This window comes from Schistocerca serialis, chromosome 4 (genome assembly GCF_023864345.2).
Source record: "Schistocerca serialis cubense isolate TAMUIC-IGC-003099 chromosome 4, iqSchSeri2.2, whole genome shotgun sequence".
NCBI lineage: Eukaryota > Metazoa > Arthropoda > Insecta > Orthoptera > Acrididae > Schistocerca > Schistocerca serialis.
Window position 1 is genome coordinate 103,999,091 of NC_064641.1, and position 21,000 is coordinate 104,020,090.

At 47.1% G+C, this 21,000-nt stretch overlaps 1 protein-coding gene across 1 annotated transcript in view; it reads right to left on the reverse strand.

Annotated features, from left to right (window-relative positions):
* Nucleotides 1-21,000, reverse strand: part of LOC126474290 (uncharacterized) — a 149,973-nt gene that overhangs the window by 117,754 nt on the left and 11,219 nt on the right. The window contains exon 2 of the mRNA XM_050101754.1: nucleotides 14,679-14,888. Within this exon, the coding sequence (XP_049957711.1) occupies nucleotides 14,679-14,888 (210 nt within the window). The remainder of the gene's footprint in view (nucleotides 1-14,678; nucleotides 14,889-21,000) is intronic.

Below are 21,000 nucleotides of genomic sequence, written 5' to 3' on the forward strand. Positions count from 1 at the left end.
ACAACTATGTCCTTGAATAATACAAGAGATATCAAAAATAAATCAGAAAGATAGAAAATATAAAAAGAACTCAATGAAACAGGCAAAACGAAACACACACGACTAAAAATGAGAACGACAGGAAGCGAAAAATGACTAAGCGGAAAAACACAAATCTATACATGCGTGCATGACTAGGGGAAAGACAGATGCTGTCTACAGGAAAATTAAAGAAATTCTTGGACGAAAGAGTCGTTATTGTGGAAAGGGTAGACGAAGTGCATGAAGATGAACATGAGAGGTGCGATACAAATAGTAGACTGGAAATATCTGTCCAAAGACCAGTGAAAACGCACCTGACGACTCGTAGGAGAGACTACCCTTGACATACCCATGTTGGTAACTGACGACTTATTTCTGTTTAGGTACTCGTCTATGGTAGAGAACGACTTCTTAATGAGAAACAACTCTAATATTCACTTGAAAACACTTCCGCTCTCCGTCAGACATTTCATTTCCATGGGCAGATGGTCAGCTTTGTAGCTGTGCATATCACTAGAGACAAGCTCACTTTTCCTTCTAGCATTGTATGAAGGAATACCTCCACTACTCTCAAACTGCAATGCATTGTTGAGCAGAAATTTCCGTCTGTCAAGAAAGGTACTGTGCGGCTGTGGCTAACATCCACAATTATTTGAATGGACGGTTACAAGGTGTACGTGTGTGAATCCCACAGATAATCCTAACTGCTTTCTTTTGTTCAGTGAATACCTTTTTCTCCAGTGTATCCCACAATATTAACCCCTAGGAGATTAGTGAATAGAAATACACTCCTGGAAATTGAAATAAGAACACCGTGAATTCATTGTCCCAGGAAGGGGAAACTTTATTGACACATTCCTGGGGTCAGATACATCACATGATCACACTGACAGAACCACAGGCACATAGACACAGGCAACAGAGCATGCACAATGTCGGCACTAGTACAGTGTATATCCACCTTTCGCAGCAATGCAGGCTGCTATTCTCCCATGGAGACGATCGTAGAGATGCTGGATGTAGTCCTGTGGAACGGCTTGCCATGCCATTTCCACCTGGCGCCTCAGTTGGACCAGCGTTCGTGCTGGACGTGCAGACCGCATGAGACGACGCTTCATCCAGTCCCAAACATGCTCAATGGGGGACAGATCCGGAGATCTTGCTGGCCAGGGTAGTTGACTTACACCTTCTAGAGCACGTTGGGTGGCACGGGATACATGCGGACGTGCATTGTCCTGTTGGAACAGCAAGTTCCCTTGCCGGTCTAGGAATGGTAGAACGATGGGTTTGGATGTACCGTGCACTATTCAGTGTCCCCTCGACGATCACCAGTGGTGTACGGCCAGTGTAGGAGATCGCTCCCCACACCATGATGCCGGGTGTTGGCCCTGTGTGCCTCGGTCGTATGCAGTCCTGATTGTGGCGCTCACCTGCACGGCGCCAAACACGCATACGACCATCATTGGCACCAAGGCAGAAGCGACTCTCATCGCTGAAGACGACACGTCTCCATTCGTCCCTCCATTCACGCCTGTCGCGACACCACTGGAGGCGGGCTGCACGATGTTGGGGCGTGAGCGGAAGACGGCCTAACGGTGTGCGGGACCGTAGCTCAGCTTCATGGAGACGGTTGCGAATGGTCCTCGCCGATACCCCAGGAGCAACAGTGTCCCTAATTTGCTGGGAAGTGGTGCGTAGGATCCTACGGTCTTGGCGTGCATCCGTGCGTCGCTGCGGTCCGGTCCCAGGTCGACGGGCACGTGCACCTTCCGCCGACCACTGGCGACAACATCGATGTACTGTGGAGACCTCACGCCCCACGTGTTGAGCAATTCGGCGGTACGTCCACCCGGCCTCCCGCATGCCCACTATACGCCCTCGCTCAAAGTCCGTCAACTGCACATACGGTTCACGTCCACGCTGTCGCGGCATGCTACCAGTGTTAAAGACTGCGATGGAGCTCCGTATGCCACGGCAAACTGGCTGACACTGACGGCGGCGGTGCACAAATGCTGCGCAGCTAGCGAGATTCGACGGCCAACACCGCGGTTCCTGGTGTGTCCGCTGTGCCGTGCGTGTGATCATTGCTTGTACAGCCCTCTCGCAGTGTCCGGAGCAAGTATGGTGGGTCTGACACACCGGTGTCAATGTGTTCTTTTTTCCATTTCCAGGAGTGTATATCATTTATGTACAAGAGTCCACTCCAGATAAATACACTACTGGCCATTAAAACTGCTACACCACGAAGATGACGCGCTGCTGACGCGAAATTTAACCGACTGTAAGAAGATGCTGTAATATGCAAATGATTAGCTTTTCAGAGCATTCACATAAGTTTGGCGTCGGTGGCGACACCTACAACGTGCTGACATGAGGAAAGTTTCCAACCGATTTCTCATACACAAACAGCAGTTGACCGGCGTAGCCTGGTGAAACGTTGTTGTTATGCCTCGTGTAAGGAGAAGAAATGCGTACCATCACGTTTCCGACTTTGATGAAGGTCGGATTGTAGCCTATCGCGATTGCGGTTTATCGTATCGCGACATTGCTGCTCGCGTTGGTCGAGATCCAGTGACTGTTAGCAGAATATGGAATCGGTGGGTTCAGGATGGTAATACGGAACGCCGTGCTGGATCCCAACGGCCTCGTATCACTAGCAGTCGAGATGACAGGCATGTTATCCGCATGGCTGTAACGGATCGTGCAGCCACGTCTCGATCCCTGAGTCAACAGATGGGGACGTTTGCAAGACAACAACCATCTACACGAACAGTTCGACGACGTTTGCAGCAGCATGGACTATCAGCTCGGAGACCATGACTGCGAATACCCTTGACGCTGCATCACAGACAGGAGCGCTAGCGATGGTTTACTCGACGACGAACCTGGGTGCACGAATGGCAAAACGTCATTTTTTCGGATGAATCCAGGTTCTGTTTACAGCATCATGATGGTGGCATCCGTGTTTGGCGACATCGCGATGAACGCACATTGGCAGCGTGTATTCGTCATCGCCATACTGGCGCATCCCCCTTCGTGATAGTATGGGGTGCCATTGGTTACACGTCTCGGTCACCTCTTGTTCTCATTGACGGCACTTTGAACAGTGGACGTTCCACTTCCGATCTGTTACGACCCGTGGCTCTACCCTTCATTTGATTCCTGCGAAATCCTACATTTCAGCAGGATAATGCACGACCGCATGTTGCAGGTCCTGTACGGACCTTTCTGGATACAGAAACTGTTAGACTGCTGCCCTGGCCAGCACATTCTCCAGATGTCTCACCAACTGAAAACGTCCGGTCAATGGTGGCCGAGCAACTGGTTCGTCACAATACGCCAGTCACTACTGTTGATGAACTGTGGTATCGTGTTGAAGCTGCATAGGCAGCTGTACCTGTACACGCCATCCAAGCTCTGTTTGACTCAATGCCCAGGCGTATCAAGGCCGTTATTACGGCCAGAGGTGATTGTTCTGGGTACTGATTTCTCAGGATCTATGCACCCAAATTGCGTGAAAATGTAATCACATGTCAGTTCTAGTATAATATATTTGTCCAATGAATATCCACTTATCATCTGCATTTCTTCTTGGAGTAGCAATTTTAATGGCCAGTAGTGTAATTTCAGAAAAAATTTGGAAACACTTAATTTTGCACTGAAGAGACCAAAGTCATGGGGCACCTGGTAATTTCGTGTCGGACCTCCTTTTGTCAGTCACAGTCCAGCAACTCGACGTGGCGTGGACTCTACAAGTCGTTGTAAGGCAGCGCCCTGCGGAAATATTGAGCCATGCTGGTTCTGTACCGTCCATAATTGGGAAAGTGTTGCCGGTGCAAGATTTTGAGCACTAACTGACCTCTAAATTTTGTTCCGTAAATGTACGATGGGATTCATGTCGGGAGATATGAGTGCCCAGATCATTCGCTCGAATTGTTCAGAATGTTCTTCAAGCCAACCGCGAACAATTATGGCTCGGTGACATCGCGCATGTCATCCCTAAAAAAAGCCGTCGTTGTTAGGGAACATGAAGTCCATGTATGGCTGCAAATCGTCTCCAAGTGTCCAGAATGAGATTTTCACTCTGCAGCGGAGTGTGCGCTGATATGAAACTTCCTGGCAGATTAAAACTGTGTGCCCGACCGAGACTCCTACTCGGGACCTCTCCAAGTAGCCGAACATAACTATTTCCAATCAATGATCAGTTCAGTTTGAGTAGAAGACCCATTCCATTCCACATAAACACATCACCCACCATTATGGAGCCACCACCAGCCTGCACAGTGCGTTGTTGACAACTTGCGTCCATGGCTTCATGGGATCTGCACTACGTTCGAACCGTACCGTCAGCTCTTGCCAACTGAAATCGGGAATCATCTGACCACACCAGTTTTCCAGCCATCTAGGATCCAACCAATATGATCACGACCCTAGAAGAGGCACCGCAAGTGATGTCGTGCTGTTAGCAGAGACAGTCGCGTCGGTCTTCTGCTGCCGTAGCCCATTGACGCCAAATTTGGCCTTACTGTCCTAACGGATACATTCGTCGTACAACCCACATTGATCACTGAGTTGTCCGTGGTGAGAGGTAATACCTGAAATTTGGTATTCTTGGCACACTCTTGACACTGTGGATCTTGGGGTATTGACTTCCCTAACGAGGTCCTTAATGGAATGCCCCACGCGTCTAGTTCCAACTACCATGATGCGGTTCAGAGTCTGTTAACTCCCGTCGTGCGGCCATAATCACGTCGGAAACCTTTTCATATGAATCACCTGACTGCAAATGACGGCTCCACCAATGTACTGCCCTTTTGCACCTTGTGTACGCGATACCGCCGCGATCGATATATGGGCATTTCGCTATGCCGTGAATTCGATCACCTCAGTGGATATTAGAAATTAAGAAACTTCCCTTTTTCAGAGAAGCTATTCACGCTTTTTCCAGTCGTCATTTTATATATATGTACCAAACAGTAGATAATACTGACTGTGAACTAATACACTTGATACCGGCAATACCTGTACTAGTGCTGCTGCCGCTCCCACTAACAGTGATAATAATCATAAAAATAATAATAATGACAAAATATTATCAAAAATTCTCCTCAACAGAGTGGTAGATACTTTAGACAAACAACTAGGAGAATATCAGGGTGGTTTTCGAAAGGGAAGGTCCTGTGCAGAACAAATTTTTAACTTAAAGTCAATAATTCGCCATAGAATGTTAACCAGCAAACCAATACTAGTGTCATTTATAGATTTCAAGAAATTATTTGATTATATAGACAGAGAAACGATAGATAAGGTCATTAGAGAATTTGGTGTTAATTAAAAACTAGCAAACATAATTCGTGAAACATTAACAGGTACAGTATCTAAAGTCAAATTTATGGGAAAAGTATCTCAGCCTTTTGAAATAAAAACTAGTGTTAGACAAGGTGATGGTTTATCACCTTTACTGTTTAACTGTGTTCTAGAAATAACTCTGGGAAGGAAAACAAATGGAATTAAGGTAAACTGCTTGGCTTTTGCGGATGATTTCGCAATACTTTCAGAAAACCTGACAAGCAGTTACTCAAATAAACATTGTGGAAAAATTAGCAAACAGAACTGGTCGCAAAATTTCAGCTTAAAAAACAAAATTCATGACAAATATAAAAAATGCACCAAAATACATAGGAACACAAATTGGTAAAATAGAGCGAGTAAATAAATTTAAATATCTCGGAGAAACTATACAACAGAATGGACTAGAAAAATCTGCAATAGATGTAAGAATTAACAAAATGGAAAGAGCATATGGTTTGACCAAAAATGGTTCAAATGGCTCTGAGCACTATGGGACTTAACTACTGTGGTCATCAGTCCCCTAGAACTGAGAACTACTTAAACCTAACTAACCTAAGGACATCACACACATCCATGCCCGAGGCAGGATTCCAACCTGCGACCGTAGCAGTCGCGCGGTTCCGGACTGCGCGCCTAGAACCGCTAGACCACCGCGGCCGGCTGACCAAAAATATTTACAACAAGAAATGTATATCTAGAAAAACAAAACCAAAACATTACACCACAGTGGTACGACCAGAATGTTTATATGGATCTGAATGCCTAACGATGAACTATAAGATGGACAAACTAGAGGTACTGGAAAGAAGGATTATTAGAAAAATAATGGGTGCAATGAAAACTGCAGATGGTTGGAAAATAAGAAGTAATGAGGAGATCTACAAAAATATACAGAAAATATCTGAAGTAATGGCCAAACGAACATTAACCTTTTTTGGACATCTCTACCGAATGGATGTAAATATACTAACAAAACAAATACTCCTATATTTCTGGAAGAAGAAATCGACAATAGCATGGATTACAGAAGTAAGAAAAGATCTTGAAAGAAACATCAAAGAATCAGAAATAGCAGAAAGAAACCGTTTCAAAAACAAAATACTAAATTTGGAAGGCTTTCAAAGCAGAAGAAACAAAAAAAACGGGAACAACATGGACAGAAGAAAGGAAGAGACTTCATGGGGAGAAAATGAGGGAATACTGGAAAAATAGGAAACAACAACAAAGGAAGAAGAGGAACTGAAGTTGTTAACGTGATCCTATTTGGTCAATACGATTGTAAAAAAAAATAACAATAATAACAACAAAAATAACAATAATGATAGTGGCAGATATAAAAAGAATTTACAGGTGTACAAAAGAAATGTTTTCTGAAATAGCGTGTTCTGGAGAAAGGAAATTTAAGGAGATTGCATTGCCTAAGGATACTGGGAAATGAGAAAGATCAGATTCAAAAGAGGTATGTACAAGGGTAACGAGTGCGTACAGGGAAATGGTAATGCTTATTGTTGCTTTAGTAGATACGTCATTAACTGTTTTCTGAAGCTGGAGATGTTATTCAGTTCTATAATACAATTATTCAGTTCTATAATACAATTATTCCAGAGTCGCGTTCCTGCTACCGAGAGGGACTCCGGGTAAGTGGCTGAACGATGAAGCGAGATAGAAAGGATTTAGCTCTGATGAGGGCGGGTGTTTCTGCCGTGTTGTTCAGGCAAGAGCGTTGACGTCGAAGAGAGATGTGGGAGACAGTGTCCATTGATAAGACAGTAAAGAAGGCAGAGGGTATGGAAACCTCTGCGCTTGTCTGCATGGAAATCCCTGGGATTGTCTGTATTTTCAGAATTTCAAAGAGTGCATTTGTCAAAAGCTTTTTCTAAATCTTCAGACAATATAATATTTTCGAAGATAAGTCGGAAGGTCAGTATTGGTACGCCTTGTGTTGCCGTACTTCTCCGAATCCTAAACTGTTCCTCCCCGAGGTCGGCTGCGATCAGTTTCTCTATCCCTCTATAGACAACAGCTGTCAGTATTCAACAAATGCGTTTTTTACTCTAATGGTTCGGTAATATCCATATCTATGAGCACCTGCCTTCTTTGGTACTGGGATTATTACGGTGTCTGCCCTGTCAATCGCATTCTGGTGTCGCACTTTGTAGTCTCTGCCGAAGTACTTGTTATTCTTCGTACTTTGATGTCCCTATTAATACATATCATACTCAATAGCGAAATTGGCACTGATGGAAGTGCACGATGATAGAAGAAAGTACCAATTATCACGGGTTCAGAGTTTTAATCTAGCAAAATAGTAGCAAAACAGCTATGATAGCCATGAAAACGATGTAAAACGTGAGATAATTACGAGCTGCCATTGACTTCTGTACGAAATATTTTCCATGTGTGTTTCATAACGTTTCTGATTAAGTCCTTATCTAGATGGACTGACATTATCCTATGCTATATGTTTCCAACTGTCCACGGTCAGATGCCTGAAGATGGAAGGAGGATTTTGCTTCTTGTACCATAAAATTTGCTTTTATATTGTCGCCTAGAGGCAGCACATTGTTTTCAATATCCGACATGCTAATGTTTGAAAAATTTTTCAAACAGTCGTTTCTACCAGTTTCGTCTGCAGCGGAATATGCGCTATTTTGAAACATTCTGTGAGATAAAAAGTGTGCCGGCTGTGGCTAAAATTCTAACCCACGAGGAGGTTCCGTAATAGCGCATACTCCGCTACAGAGGGAACGATTACCGGTCGTGGTGGCCGAGCGGTTCTAGGCGCTACAGTCTGGAACCGCGCGACAGCTCCGGTCGCAGGTTCGAATCCTGCCTCGGGCATGTATGTGTGTGATGTCTTTCGGTTCGTTAGGTTTAAGTAGTTCTAAGTTCTAGGGGAATGATGACCTCAGAAGTTAAGTCCCATAGTGCTCAGAGCCATTTGAACCATTTTGAGGGAACGATTCAGAGTGGAAACATCCACTGAGCTGTGTGGTTAAGCCATTTCTTCCAGGAGAGCTAGTTCAAAAATGTATGGAGGGGGGTTTCTGTATAGTTTGGAAAGTGGTAGGGCGGTGCTGGCAGACCGCACTGCGAGGTTCGTGCGTAGAATGCCACAGGGATATCGCTGCCCAGCCCAGTAAACAAACTATCTAACGGCACGCCGCCAGCGGTCGCCGCTTGCTAAGCCCTCTGATGAAGCTGACGCGCTCTGGCTTAGCCTGGAGCAGGTCGGTCTCGGCGCACAATGCCAGGTAACGCGCGAGTTTGGAAGACAGAGAGGAGCATTCCTTTCCTCAGTCCTAGGAGTTGCCGCGGCGTCAAGCAAAGTTACATTCGTTGCGACAGCCAGAATCCATTCTCGCCACTGGGAGGCTCGCGAGGCGAATATCAAGCGACGCACTGACCTGCAGGCTAAAGCTGAAATATTGAATGGCGGATCTGTATTAATTCTCTGCACTGCCAGACTGTTAAATCAGTCTAAATAAGGGTCGCCAACCTCGGAGGGTTATGCCCGAACTCACCATTCGAAAGTCAAGAATTAAAAGCTCTACTTCAGGAATGATTCCAAGATCCGACCACTGCAGTGGAAAAGACACACCGCTAACAGTCTACATATAGTTCCTAGTTACTTTGGCCAATTCCTTCACAACAACAAAACAGGATAACTATCTAAAATGAATAAATCAATCAATAAATCAATACAGTGAAATGAATACCCTTATCTGCATACAGACGTTGATATACGTCAACGGGGCAGTTGAATATGTGTGCCCCGATCGGGACTCGAACCCGGGATCTTCTACTTACATGGCAGACGCTCTATCCATCTGAGTCACCGAGGACACAGAGGATAGAGCGACTTCAGGGACTTATCTCTGGCACGCCTCCCGTGAGACCCACGTTTCCAACTTGTCCTGCACTATATTCGTAGTGCCCCTGCCCATTACACTCATTACTCGCCGCTTTACCGATTCTCGTAAGAGTTCGGGCAATGTCTGTGCATCCGCACAGAAGATGGTCAAATGGCCGGTGAGCCTTAACTATATGTATATGAAGATGGTATATGTTCTTTCGGGCAGATACCATCTTCATATATACGAGGAAAACGTGGCACAAAAACACCACACTCAAATTACCACGGAAATAAATGGAATTCATCGGGTTGGAGTAACTGTCACCATGTTCACTTTATTCACAAGCTAGCTATTTAGTGGATACGCAGTCTATTACAAGCCTTGTCCCTAATGAACATGTGCACGCTTAGTGTGATGCAACACCCGCCTAGAAGAATTTGAAGTCACTCGACCACGCTCGTCAGAGCTCACTGCGGATTCCCTCGGTTTTCCTTGCTACAATAACTACCTCGGTAGATCACGAAGATGTTCTACTTCCGACTTCAGAAATACATTAGGAAAACACTGCCTCCACCCCACAGGGCATATGACTCGTAGAACCCACGAGGGCTGCAGGCCGATTTCCGATTCCGCGAGTTTCATAACGTCCCCACGGAATTATTTAACATTAAGTCATTTGATTCGACCAGAATCAGGACGTATAGCCAGTTCTGTTGTCCATTTCAGCCGGCCAGTGTGGCCGAGCGGTTCTAGGCGCTTCAGTCTGGAAGAGCGCGACCGCTACGGTCCCAGGTTCGAATCCTGCCTCGAGCATGGATGTTTGTGATGTCCTTAGGTTAGTTAGGTTTAATTAGTTCTAAGTTCTAGGGGACTGATGACCTCAGATGTTAAGTGCCATAGTGCTCAGAGCGATTTGAACCATTTTTTGTTGTCCATTTCCTACAGGTGTTGGAAAACATCATTGGAAGCAGCCATGTCGGCTCTATCCATAAAGCATCAAGCGAGATTACGCAAGGAAAAGCACATCATCTCTATGACGAGCAAAAATCCTAGTTCCCCAGCTGCCGAAACCCGGCGCTGTGGACACAAATGGTTCAAATGGCTCTGAGCACTATGGGACTCAACTGCTGTGGTTATCAGTCCCCTAGAACTTAGAACTACTTAAACCTAACTAACCTAAGGACATCACACACATCCATGCCCGAGGCAGGATTCGAACCTGCGACCGTAGCGGTCTCGCAGCTCCGGACTGCAGCGCCAGAACCGCGCGGCCACTTCGGCCGGCTGTGGACACAATCTCGAGGAGTACCAACGGGCAGCAGTGGGCAGATGGCCTTGAAAGAAAAATCTTCCGGGTAGCTGGAACGCCCTATGTTCTTCTCCAAATTCTTCCTCACAAATCGAAGTTTCGGTCCCTCTGCTGGATTCTCCTTCAGGATCTTGTGATGTCCCTGCTCGAGTCTTAGGCTAGCCAGGCACACCACAATATTCTGAAGGAGATCCCAGCAGGGCAGTCGAAACATCGATTTGTGAGGAAGAAATCTGGATATAACACGGCCTCAGAATCTAAAGGGTTTCATCTTCAGTGACTTCGGCCACGAACGGCTGCGCTCGTGCTGCAGCTGACGTCCTGGTCACGAAGCCCTGTCAGAGCGAGTTACGCACGCGGCGCCACACGTACCGGACGTGACACGGAGCTGCAGGTGAACGGTACGCAGCGAGGTACCGGCAGGTCCAGCCAGCCAGTGGCTGTCCCCCCCCCCCCCCCCCCGCACCCACCCCCTCCCCGCCGCCACCTGCCGACTACACGGCACGCCGGCGCTGCGGACTGCGAACGAGTTCCGACACAGGCAGACACGGCAGCACTCATGATGCCCCGAGAAACAGAAAAAAAATAGTTCGTAACTGCTAGACGGGCCGTGCCGAGCAGGCTCAGGTAGGTGATGTTCCATACAGTCGTGAAAGGTCCAGGCTGCGAGCTGCCAAATCTGCACAGTACTGCAACTTTCCAGGACTCCGTGATTTCCCAGCCTGCGATTGGCACACACGTGAGCTGACTGCAAGTGGGTTTACACTAACTGCTACCTAATTACTCGTCCTACACACGTATTTGCTCGTACGTATCCTCCAGCGAGACACGCATTACTATGAAATAAACTCAGCATCATTTTATAATATTTTACCGAATGGTGTCCTCGGCCACTAGAGAAAGGAATGAATACTTTTCACAGTTACTTGTTTAAGATGCTGATGTCTTGTCCACGTGCGCTTCGGACCTGGAGACGTGAATTTTATCTGCTACAAAAACGAATATTGAGCCCCCAAAATTGTATTGAAAATCACGCTGTTTTTTGCCTACACTACAACCACCCATTTGTCCGCAACACTGGTATAGATCACATGACAAGAGTTCACAGCTCCTCACAAATGCAGATGCCCACTTCTACCTCTACTTTGAATCCAGCAGTATATAGACGTGCGATACAATCCCAATCATCATACTGTACTACGTCAGTCATTCTCTTTTTGTTGTAGTGATATTAGGCAATGAGGTGTCTACAAAATAGCGAAAGGTTTCTTCTTTGTGCAGTACTTCGATAAGAGCCCTAAGAAATTAAGAACATACACTCCTGGAAATGGAAAAAAGAACACATTGACACCGGTGTGTCAGACCCACCATACTTGCTCCGGACACTGCGAGAGGGCTGTACAAGCAATGATCACACGCACGGCCCAGTGGACACACCAGGAACCGCGGTGTTGGCCGTCGAATGGCGCTAGCTGCGCAGTATTTGTGCACCGCCGCCGTCAGTGTCAGCCAGTTTGCCGTGGCATACGGAGCTCCATCGCAGTCTTTAACACTGGTAGCATGCCGCGACAGCGTGGACGTGAACCGTATGTGCAGTTGACGGACTTTGAGCGAGGGCCTATAGTGGGCATGCGGGAGGCCGGGTGGACGTACCGCCGAATTGCTCAACACGTGGGGCGTGAGGTCTCCACAGTACATCGATGTTGTCGCCAGTGGTCGGCGGAAGGTGCACGTGCCCGTCGACCTGGGACCGGACCGCAGCGACGCACGGATGCACGCCAAGACCGTAGGATCCTACGCAGTGCCGTAGGGGACCGCACCGCCACTTCCCAGCAAATTAGGGACACTGTTGCTCCTGGGGTATCGGCGAGGACCATTCGCAACCGTCTCCATGAAGCTGGGCTACGGTCCCGCACACCGTTAGGCCGTCTTCCGCTCACGCCCCAACATCGTGCAGCCCGCCTCCAGTGGTGTCGCGACAAGCGTGAATGGAGGGACGAATGGAGACGTGTCGTCTTCAGCGATGAGAGTCGCTTCTGCCTTGGTGCCAATGATGGTCGTATGCGTGTTTGGCGCCGTGCAGGTGAGCGCCACAATCAGGACTGCATACGACCGAGGCACACAGGGCCAACACCCGGCATCATGGTCTGGGGAGCGATCTCCTACACTGGCCGTACACCACTGGTGATCGTCGAGGGGACACTGAATAGTGCACGGTACATCCAAACCGTCATCGAACCCATCATTCTACCATTCATAGACCGGCAAGGGAACTTGCTGTTCCAACAGGACAATGCACGTCCGCATGTATCCCGTGCCACCCAACGTGCTCTAGAAGGTGTAAGTCAACTACCCTGGCCAGCAAGATCTCCGGATCTGTCCCCCATTGAGCATGTTTGGGACTGGATGAAGCGTCGTCTCACGCGGTCTGCACGTCCAGCGCGAACGCTGGTCCAACTGAGGCGCCAGGTGGAAATGGCATGGCAAGCCGTTCCACAGGACTACATCCAGCATCTCTACGATCGTCTCCATGGGAGAATAGCAGCCTGCATTGCTGCGAAAGGTGGATATACACTGTACTAGTGCCGACATTGTGCATGCTCTGTTGCCTGTGTCTATGTGCCTGTGGTTCTGTCAGTGTGATCATGTGATGTATCTGACCCCAGGAATGTGTCAATAAAGTTTCCCCTTCCTGGGACAATGAATTCACGGTGTTCTTATTTCAATTTCCAGAAGTGTATGTATCACTATGTTTGTTGTGGTCTTCAGTCCAGGGATTGGTTTGATGCAGCTCTCCATGCTATTCTATCCTGTGCAAGCTTCTTCATCTCCCAATACCTACTACAACCTACATCCTTCCGAATCTGCGTAGTGTATTCATTTCTTGGTCTCCCTCTACGGTTTTTACTCTCCACGCTGCCCTCCTATACTAAATTGATGATCCCTTGATGCCTCAGAATGTGTCCTACCAACCGATCCCTTCTTCTAGTCAATTTGTGCCACAAATTTCTTTTCTCTCAATTCTATTCAATACCTCCTCATTAATTATTTTTGAATACATTGTGGCAGTGAAAATTGAGTAGTGATTCTCCCGCAGAAGGAGGATCTTGCTCATTGGTCTGAAGATGGTCACCGTAATAAATAAATTGTGATCAAGACTGTTTTTGATAGTAAATAAAAAAAGAAAAAAAACCATCCTTATTAGTTATGTGATCTACCCATCTAATCTTCAGCGCTATATGGCAACAATTTGTAACTGTAAATAAAATACGGATAAAATATGGAAAATGAAAACTGTACTTTACATATTATGCCAACTATAACAATTTTTTCACAAACACATAAAGAAACAGAGCAATGGAAAAATCTTCCTACTTAGCAAGAATGGCAGGGTACAAACCGCAAGGTAACTCAAATATTCAAATATTCAGCCCTGAAAACGAAGACGTGGAACACAAGCCGATAAAACTCAAAATTTCTGTTCACTACCACTTGGATCAGAATGTGGCTCTTCAAATGGTTCAAATGGCTCTAAGGACTGTGGGACTTAACATCTGCGGTCATCAGTCCCCTAGACTTAGAACTACTTAAACCTATCTAACCTAAGGACATCACACACATCCATGCCCAAGACAGGATTCGAATCTGTGGCCGTGGCAGCAGCGCAGTTCCGGACTGAAGCGCCTAGAACCGCTCGGCCACAGCGGCCGGCAATAATGTCGCACCAAGGTTTTAAGTGATGGCATGACACATCGTGGTTTAATAACCGTATTGGAAAGACGCTACGTAAACAGAGAGAACTTGATGACAGATTTAAGTGAAGTCAAAGCCTAGTTGACAAATAAAAACTGAAGCAATCGAAAATGTACGTAAAGAGAATAATGGGAGAAGGTGTCAGTGAATCTGAACGTAAAATTTTGGCAGTCGATCTGAGTGAAAATCCTAATTACTTTCAGTCTAACGTAAAGTCGGCAAGCGGATCGGAATTGTTTGTTCTTTCGTTCAGTGATCTCACACCTCCCTTCCCCCCTTCCTCTTCTTGTTGGAGGCGTGCTGCGGACACGCCCGCGCCTCGGCCACTGGGGCACGCGCGCACACATACACACACGCAGACACACAAACACGCACACACAGCTGACGGCCGGCGGCTGGCGGCTCTCCGTCGCGTCCTTGCCCGCGGCGCTTCCACGTGACGTCACGCCGAGCGGGTGGGCGTGGCAGCTGACCCGGTGTGCGGTCGCGTCCTCAAGGACAGGCGGGCAAGCGGCTAGCTGTACAGTGCGGGGGCGGCGGCGGGGGCGGGATGCTGTGGCACAGCAGACTCCCGCGTCAGCGGTCAGCGGCTGCAGCTGATGCCACACCGCACAGTACTCCGTAGACTGAAAATTTTGTGTACTGTAGTCTTCTTTCGAAAAGCAGTTTATTTGCCAAGGTCGCTATGTCAAAACAGTTACTGGATTACTACTTTCGGCAATACGTGTCACCATCCTCAGATCTGTAAAACAGGGCAGTGATAGCTACATCGGCCGCGCGGCATTAGCCGAGCGGTCCCAGGCGCTGCAGTCATGGACTGTGCGGCTGGTCCCGGCGGAGGTTCGAATCCTCCCTCGGGCATGGGTGTGTGTGTTTGTCCTTAGGATAATTATGGTTAAGTACTGTGTAAGCTTAGGGACTGATGACCTTAGCAGTTAATTACCATAAGATTTCACACACATTTGAACTTTTTTTTTAATAGCTACATCATACAATGCTTGCTCCAGTCTGCCACATGAGCATTTATACAATATGCATAAAAAATCGAGGCACTGCAATTGCATGCCAGGTGTTATGTCGTAAAGAACGCACAACTTACGCACGCACGGCACGAACGAGACAGATACATGACACGTCTTGCCGGTTTGTGGTGTTTAGCCATGTTGGCTGCGACAGAGTAATTCTGTCGCAGTCACTCAGTTCGGCTTTGAACCATTCCGCGGTGAGCTCGTTTCGGACGTGTCGCCGTGGTATCCCTCAAGAGGCCACTGTGTCTATCGCCATGAACATTTCCCTAGCAAAGAGTGGGCACGAATTCAGGAAAAACCCACTCGTGTGAACCGCAGCTCGCTTTACACATACACAGTATCTTGTAGATGGAGTTGAACAGGTAGATCGAGGCTTCCTGATTTTTAGAAACGCGTTTTACACTGTGCTATGTACCATACACGGTATCTTGACAGATACGCGGTTGCCTCGACGAATGTTTAAATAATAAAACTCAGTAGGCTTTCATACACGGCGAAAGTTCAACAGAAATGACAACGGCCTCGGATGTGCCCCAAGGAGGGGTAGACATACCTCCGATGTTTTCAGTACAGATAAACGATCATCAGGTAGGAGAAGCGGCAGCGCTCTGAGAGTGTTCACTGCCAGTTGAGTTGCCTACAGGGAAGTATAGTCTGAAGACGATCTTGAGGAGATGCAAAAAGCAGCATGACATAAATTTTTATTCGCTTTAATGAATGGCGGCTCTCTTTAAATGTGTGTAAATGCGAGTTAATACTGAGGGTGAACGTCTTTAGCTCATCACGTCGTATAAGTGTTTAGGAGTAACTGTAAGAAGAAGTGTGGACTGGTATGAGTACGTAAAGGCGAACGGGAGATTTGGATTTGTTGGAAGCGTTCTACGAAAGTGTTGTGTAACTGTAAAAGACATCATTGAGCAGCCGCCGGTGAGACCAGTTGTAGAGTGCTGCTCCCAGGTTTGGATCCGTCATCAAGTAGGCAAAACAGTATCGGACGAAATGATAATTAAATCAAGACCCTAAGCTGTCGACAGGCATTGATATACAGCAACGGGGACAGATGAAAATGTGTGGCCCGACCGAGACTCGAACCTGGAATATCCTGGTTACATGGCAGACGCTCTATCCATCTGAGCCACCGAGGACACAGAGGATAGTGCGACTGCAGGGATTTATCCCTTGCACGCTCCCCGTGAGACCCACATTCCCAACTTAATGTCCACACACTACATTCGTAGTGCCCCCTGCCCACTGGGAGCGTGCGAGTGCATACTTAAATGGGAATCCTTGGAAGAAAACCTGTTGGAATAATGTAGAGAACATGTGTCCAGGTACTATAGCAAGAAAATTGTGCTGTCACCGCTTTTACGTTCAGACATTCCCGCCAATGATTTCACTCCTGGCGTACAAGCGGTATCAACACAGTAGCTCCGACGGCAGATTGAATTAACAACTGCAAAAAACCAGATCCGAATTCGACCAGTCAGTTGCGCGCGGTTCTAATGTGTCTCGGATCACTGTGTAGCGACGACTCTACACCAAGTGTTCACTACATCCTCCAGAATATTTTAAACAAGGGGAAAGTGTGTGCAACGTTTTCTCCGCATACCGTCACTCCCGAACAAAAACAACAAAGCCCGAACGCCTGCCGCGACTTGACTGAAATACAAAACACCGACTATTCTTTCCGGGAAAAATTGGCACGGATGATGAGACTTGGTGTTATCGATACGAACCTAACACAAAACGATGAAGTGCAGAAATTCGCATGAAGGGTCAACGCTTAGGCGACATAAATGACATTTGAGCCAATGTGACGCGCCAGTTGCCGGCCGCTGTGGCCGGGCGGTTCTAGGCGCTACAGTCTGGAACCGCGCGACAGCTCCGGTCGCAGGTTCGAATCCTGCCGCGGGCATGGATGTGTGTGATGTCCTTAGGTTAGTTAGGTTATTGATGACCTCAGAAGTTAAGACCCATGGTGCTCAGAGCCATTTGAACCATTTGACGCGCCAGTTGAACAACGTCCCGGAGAAGGACTTCCCTGACAGTTACACGTCGTTGTATGAACTTTCTGTGGATTTTACTCAAGTGAGGTGAGACTACGCAGAAGTGAAGCATTAAAACCACCATCTTCATTTTTCTCTACTTTTTATCAGGCCAGTCTGGAAACTTTCTTCATTGACGGAGTGCATCTCGCTTTGAGACCATCACAGTAAGATGAGAGAGATTCGGACACCTGCAGATGTAGGGGGTAGCCAATCACTTTTCTTTCGCCGAATACGGGAACGGGATACGTCAGCGAGTCGTCAGTACTGTTGTGATGTGCCCTTCAGCATACAGTCCACAGTGGCCCGCGGAGTGTGAATACAGGTGCTGATTGATGTAGAGACAGTTTTGAGCAGTAACGGATTTTTGGAAAAGAGAGACGGATAATTACATTCTAATGCTATTCGCAGTTACCTCTGAAGATCTCGAAGCTACCCTCTACTGAGCGAAGTGTTTAACGAACGGTAATGGGCACGCACAAATGTGTTGCTTCACGAATACATTATCAACCTACAGTAGAGTGGGTCGTCATTTGAAACTTCCTGGCAGATTAAAAAAGTGTGCCGTAACAGGATTCGAGCCAGGAGCACCGAAACGCAAGGACGCACCACCTGCAGCGGAACACTGGACGGTTCGTGACGCACTCCTGGACAAGTCTTTTTAGAGATGGTTGCGGGACTCGGCTCTTCGATAGTATAAAAAATTAAATACCTTACAGCCGTCAATTTTCAACCTCATTTTATTTGGCAACCAGTTTCAGCATTTTCCTACACCATCTTCAGGCCCCTGACCGACGTGCAGGAAGAATCTACCTCGTTTGTGATCAAAACAGGGGCCAGCAATACTGCCATTAATACATATCTACTTGCTACAGTGATCACTTCAACCATCACCTGCCGACTGAACAGTGATCACTGTAGAAAGTAGATAGCTACTAAAAATATGGCTCTGAGCACTATGGGACTTAACATCTGAGGTCATCAGTTCCCTAGAACTTAGCACTGCTTAAACCTAACTAACCTAAGGACATCACACTCATCCATGCCCATGGCAGTATTCGAACCTGTGACCGTAGCGGTCGCGCGGTTCCAGACTGAAGTGCCTAGAGCCACTCGGCCACAGCGGCCGGCAGATATACACTAATACCAGTATTGCTGGCCCTTGTTTTGATCACAATCAAGGTAGGTTCTTCCTACACGTCGTCAGGGGCCCGAACATGGCGTAATAAAACGCTGAAATTGGTTGCCAGATAAAATAAGGTTGAAAATTGAGTCTGCAAGGTATTTAATTTGAATCCACTCCAGGACAGCCTAATCACCAAGGCGCCGTCTGCGACGTGTCTGAGTAGGAGGGTTCCTCTTAGAAGGAAAACGTAGCACGCAGCCGTCTTAAATACACGAAAGTAGCACACCACTGATCAGTACAGAAGCGATAACAAGCCTCGATATGAAAAACCAAAACTGTGTGGCAGGCCGCCTATACACAGACTATCTGATTTAGGCCCGTATTATGCTGTAAAATATCTTTTGAGAATGAAGGGTTCTTGAAATTATTGTAACCAGTCGCCTCTTGTTCTGTTCTTCAATTCTTTTATTATCCAATTAGCGGTTTCGAACAGCCTATTCGTCATCAGATAGTACATTGGAGTTATTAGTATCCGTTGGCTGGATGTTGGTGTACACAGTATTCTGGGAAACATAATGAATGTTTCCCAACACATTTCAGTGTGTGTGAGTGTGTGTGTGTGTGTGTGTGTGTGTGTGTGTGTGTGTGTGTGAAATCTTATGGGACTTAACTGCTAAAGTCATCAGTCCCTGAGCTTACACACTACTTAACCTAAATTATCCTAATGACAAACACACACACACACCCATGCCCGAGGAATGACTCGAATCTCCACTGGGACCAGCCGCACAGTCCATGACTGCAGACCACTCGGCTAATCCCGCGCGGCACTTCAGTGTGTAAAATGCAGTGTAGTTAACGTCACTGGAAGACATTTTCCAGAATACTATGTACGCCAACATCCAACCAACGGATACTGATAATTCTATACGACTCCCACACTGCTGCAGACAATCAATAAATATGTACCACCTGATGATGAATCGCTGGGCTGTTCGAACCGGTAATGGGATAGTAAAAATTGAAAAACAAAACAGAAGGCGACTGGTTGCAATAATGTCAAGTAACTTTTATTCATCATAGCCGCGGTGATCTTCATCCCTAATGGATAAAAGTTTTACTTTCTGTTAAGAATGCCCTTTGATAAAAATCATTTCATAAAATTTTTGACGTTGTGGTGCAGGTGATTAAATAAATAATGTATTTTCATACAATTTCGCCGTTGCACGCTTGGTGCTTCTGTAAACAGTCACAGCTGAGAGATTACAGAGAGCTGTGGCGAGACGCACGCTGCTTTCTAGCGAGCCGTCCGTTGTGGCCAAGCGATTCTAGGCGCTTCAGTCCGGAACCGCGCTGCTGCTACGGTCGCAGGTTCTAATCCTGCCTCGGGCATGTACGTGTGTGATGTCCTTAGGTTCGTTAGGTTTAAGTAGTTCTAAGCCTAGGGGACTGATGACCTCATATGTTAAGTCCCATAGTGCTTAGAGCCTTTCTCTCGACTCCTGACACGGGCAGGGCAGCAGCACAGGTATTAGGTAGCACAGGATCTGGAGGCTGGAGATGTCTTCTGCTAGACGCTTCGGCCTCTGGTGTTGGAAAGAAAAGAAGAAACTCACCAAGTTGGCCGGCTAGCAGGAAGGCGGCGCGTGGCCCGAATAGTTGCAGGCGGCGCCTCTGTGTGTCCAGGGCGCGCGAGTGGCCACTGGCCGTTGCACGGCGCCGCTAGTGCTGCGACGTACCGTCATAGCGCCGAGGCAGAGGCACAGAACTCATTTCGCGACTACAAAATATGTGAAAGGAAAACTAACAAAGTTAAAAGACAGGCAGTGACTCCAGTTCAAATATAAAAGCGAGACGAGGAAGTTCGTCTAAACGCCCACTCGGTAGACAGCACACCACTAAAACGATAAAGAGGTAATGTTTCAAAATACTTTTTGACATAAGAAGTTAATAATTCCTAAACGCCACAAGGATCCACAAGCACCTATAAATACTGCTTGAACAGCACTGTCGAAATAGAGTTTCAGAATTTTTATTAAAGTAATGTACAAGGCCCTCGATCCAGAGGGCTATGCCGGCGGTAGCCATCCATGACGGACAGGCCAATGGAGAGGAGCCAGACGAAGTGTGTCCCACGACGACCTATCTCCTGTCTCCTGTCTGATCCTATCCTAAGCCTGTCCCTCTCCCTTATCGTTCTTAACATCCTATAACATAGGGCACGGAGGGCTCTCGACGCGTGGTGAAGCCAGTCTCCCTAAGGGAGTGAACCCAATACAAATCACCTGCTGCCTTGCAGTTGGTAGAGGGATCTACAAAGGCTAAGGATGCTCCCCTGAACATGGAGCCAGCTACCCTGCGAGTGGGCGGAAGATTAACAATCTCCCCCTGTAAAACATCAATTGTTGCGAATGCTAGCAAAGGAATAAGCCGGACAGATATTTCGATGATGACCCCAGCAAACAAAGAAAGGATAAGAGATATGTACATAGGAACATGAAATGTGCGG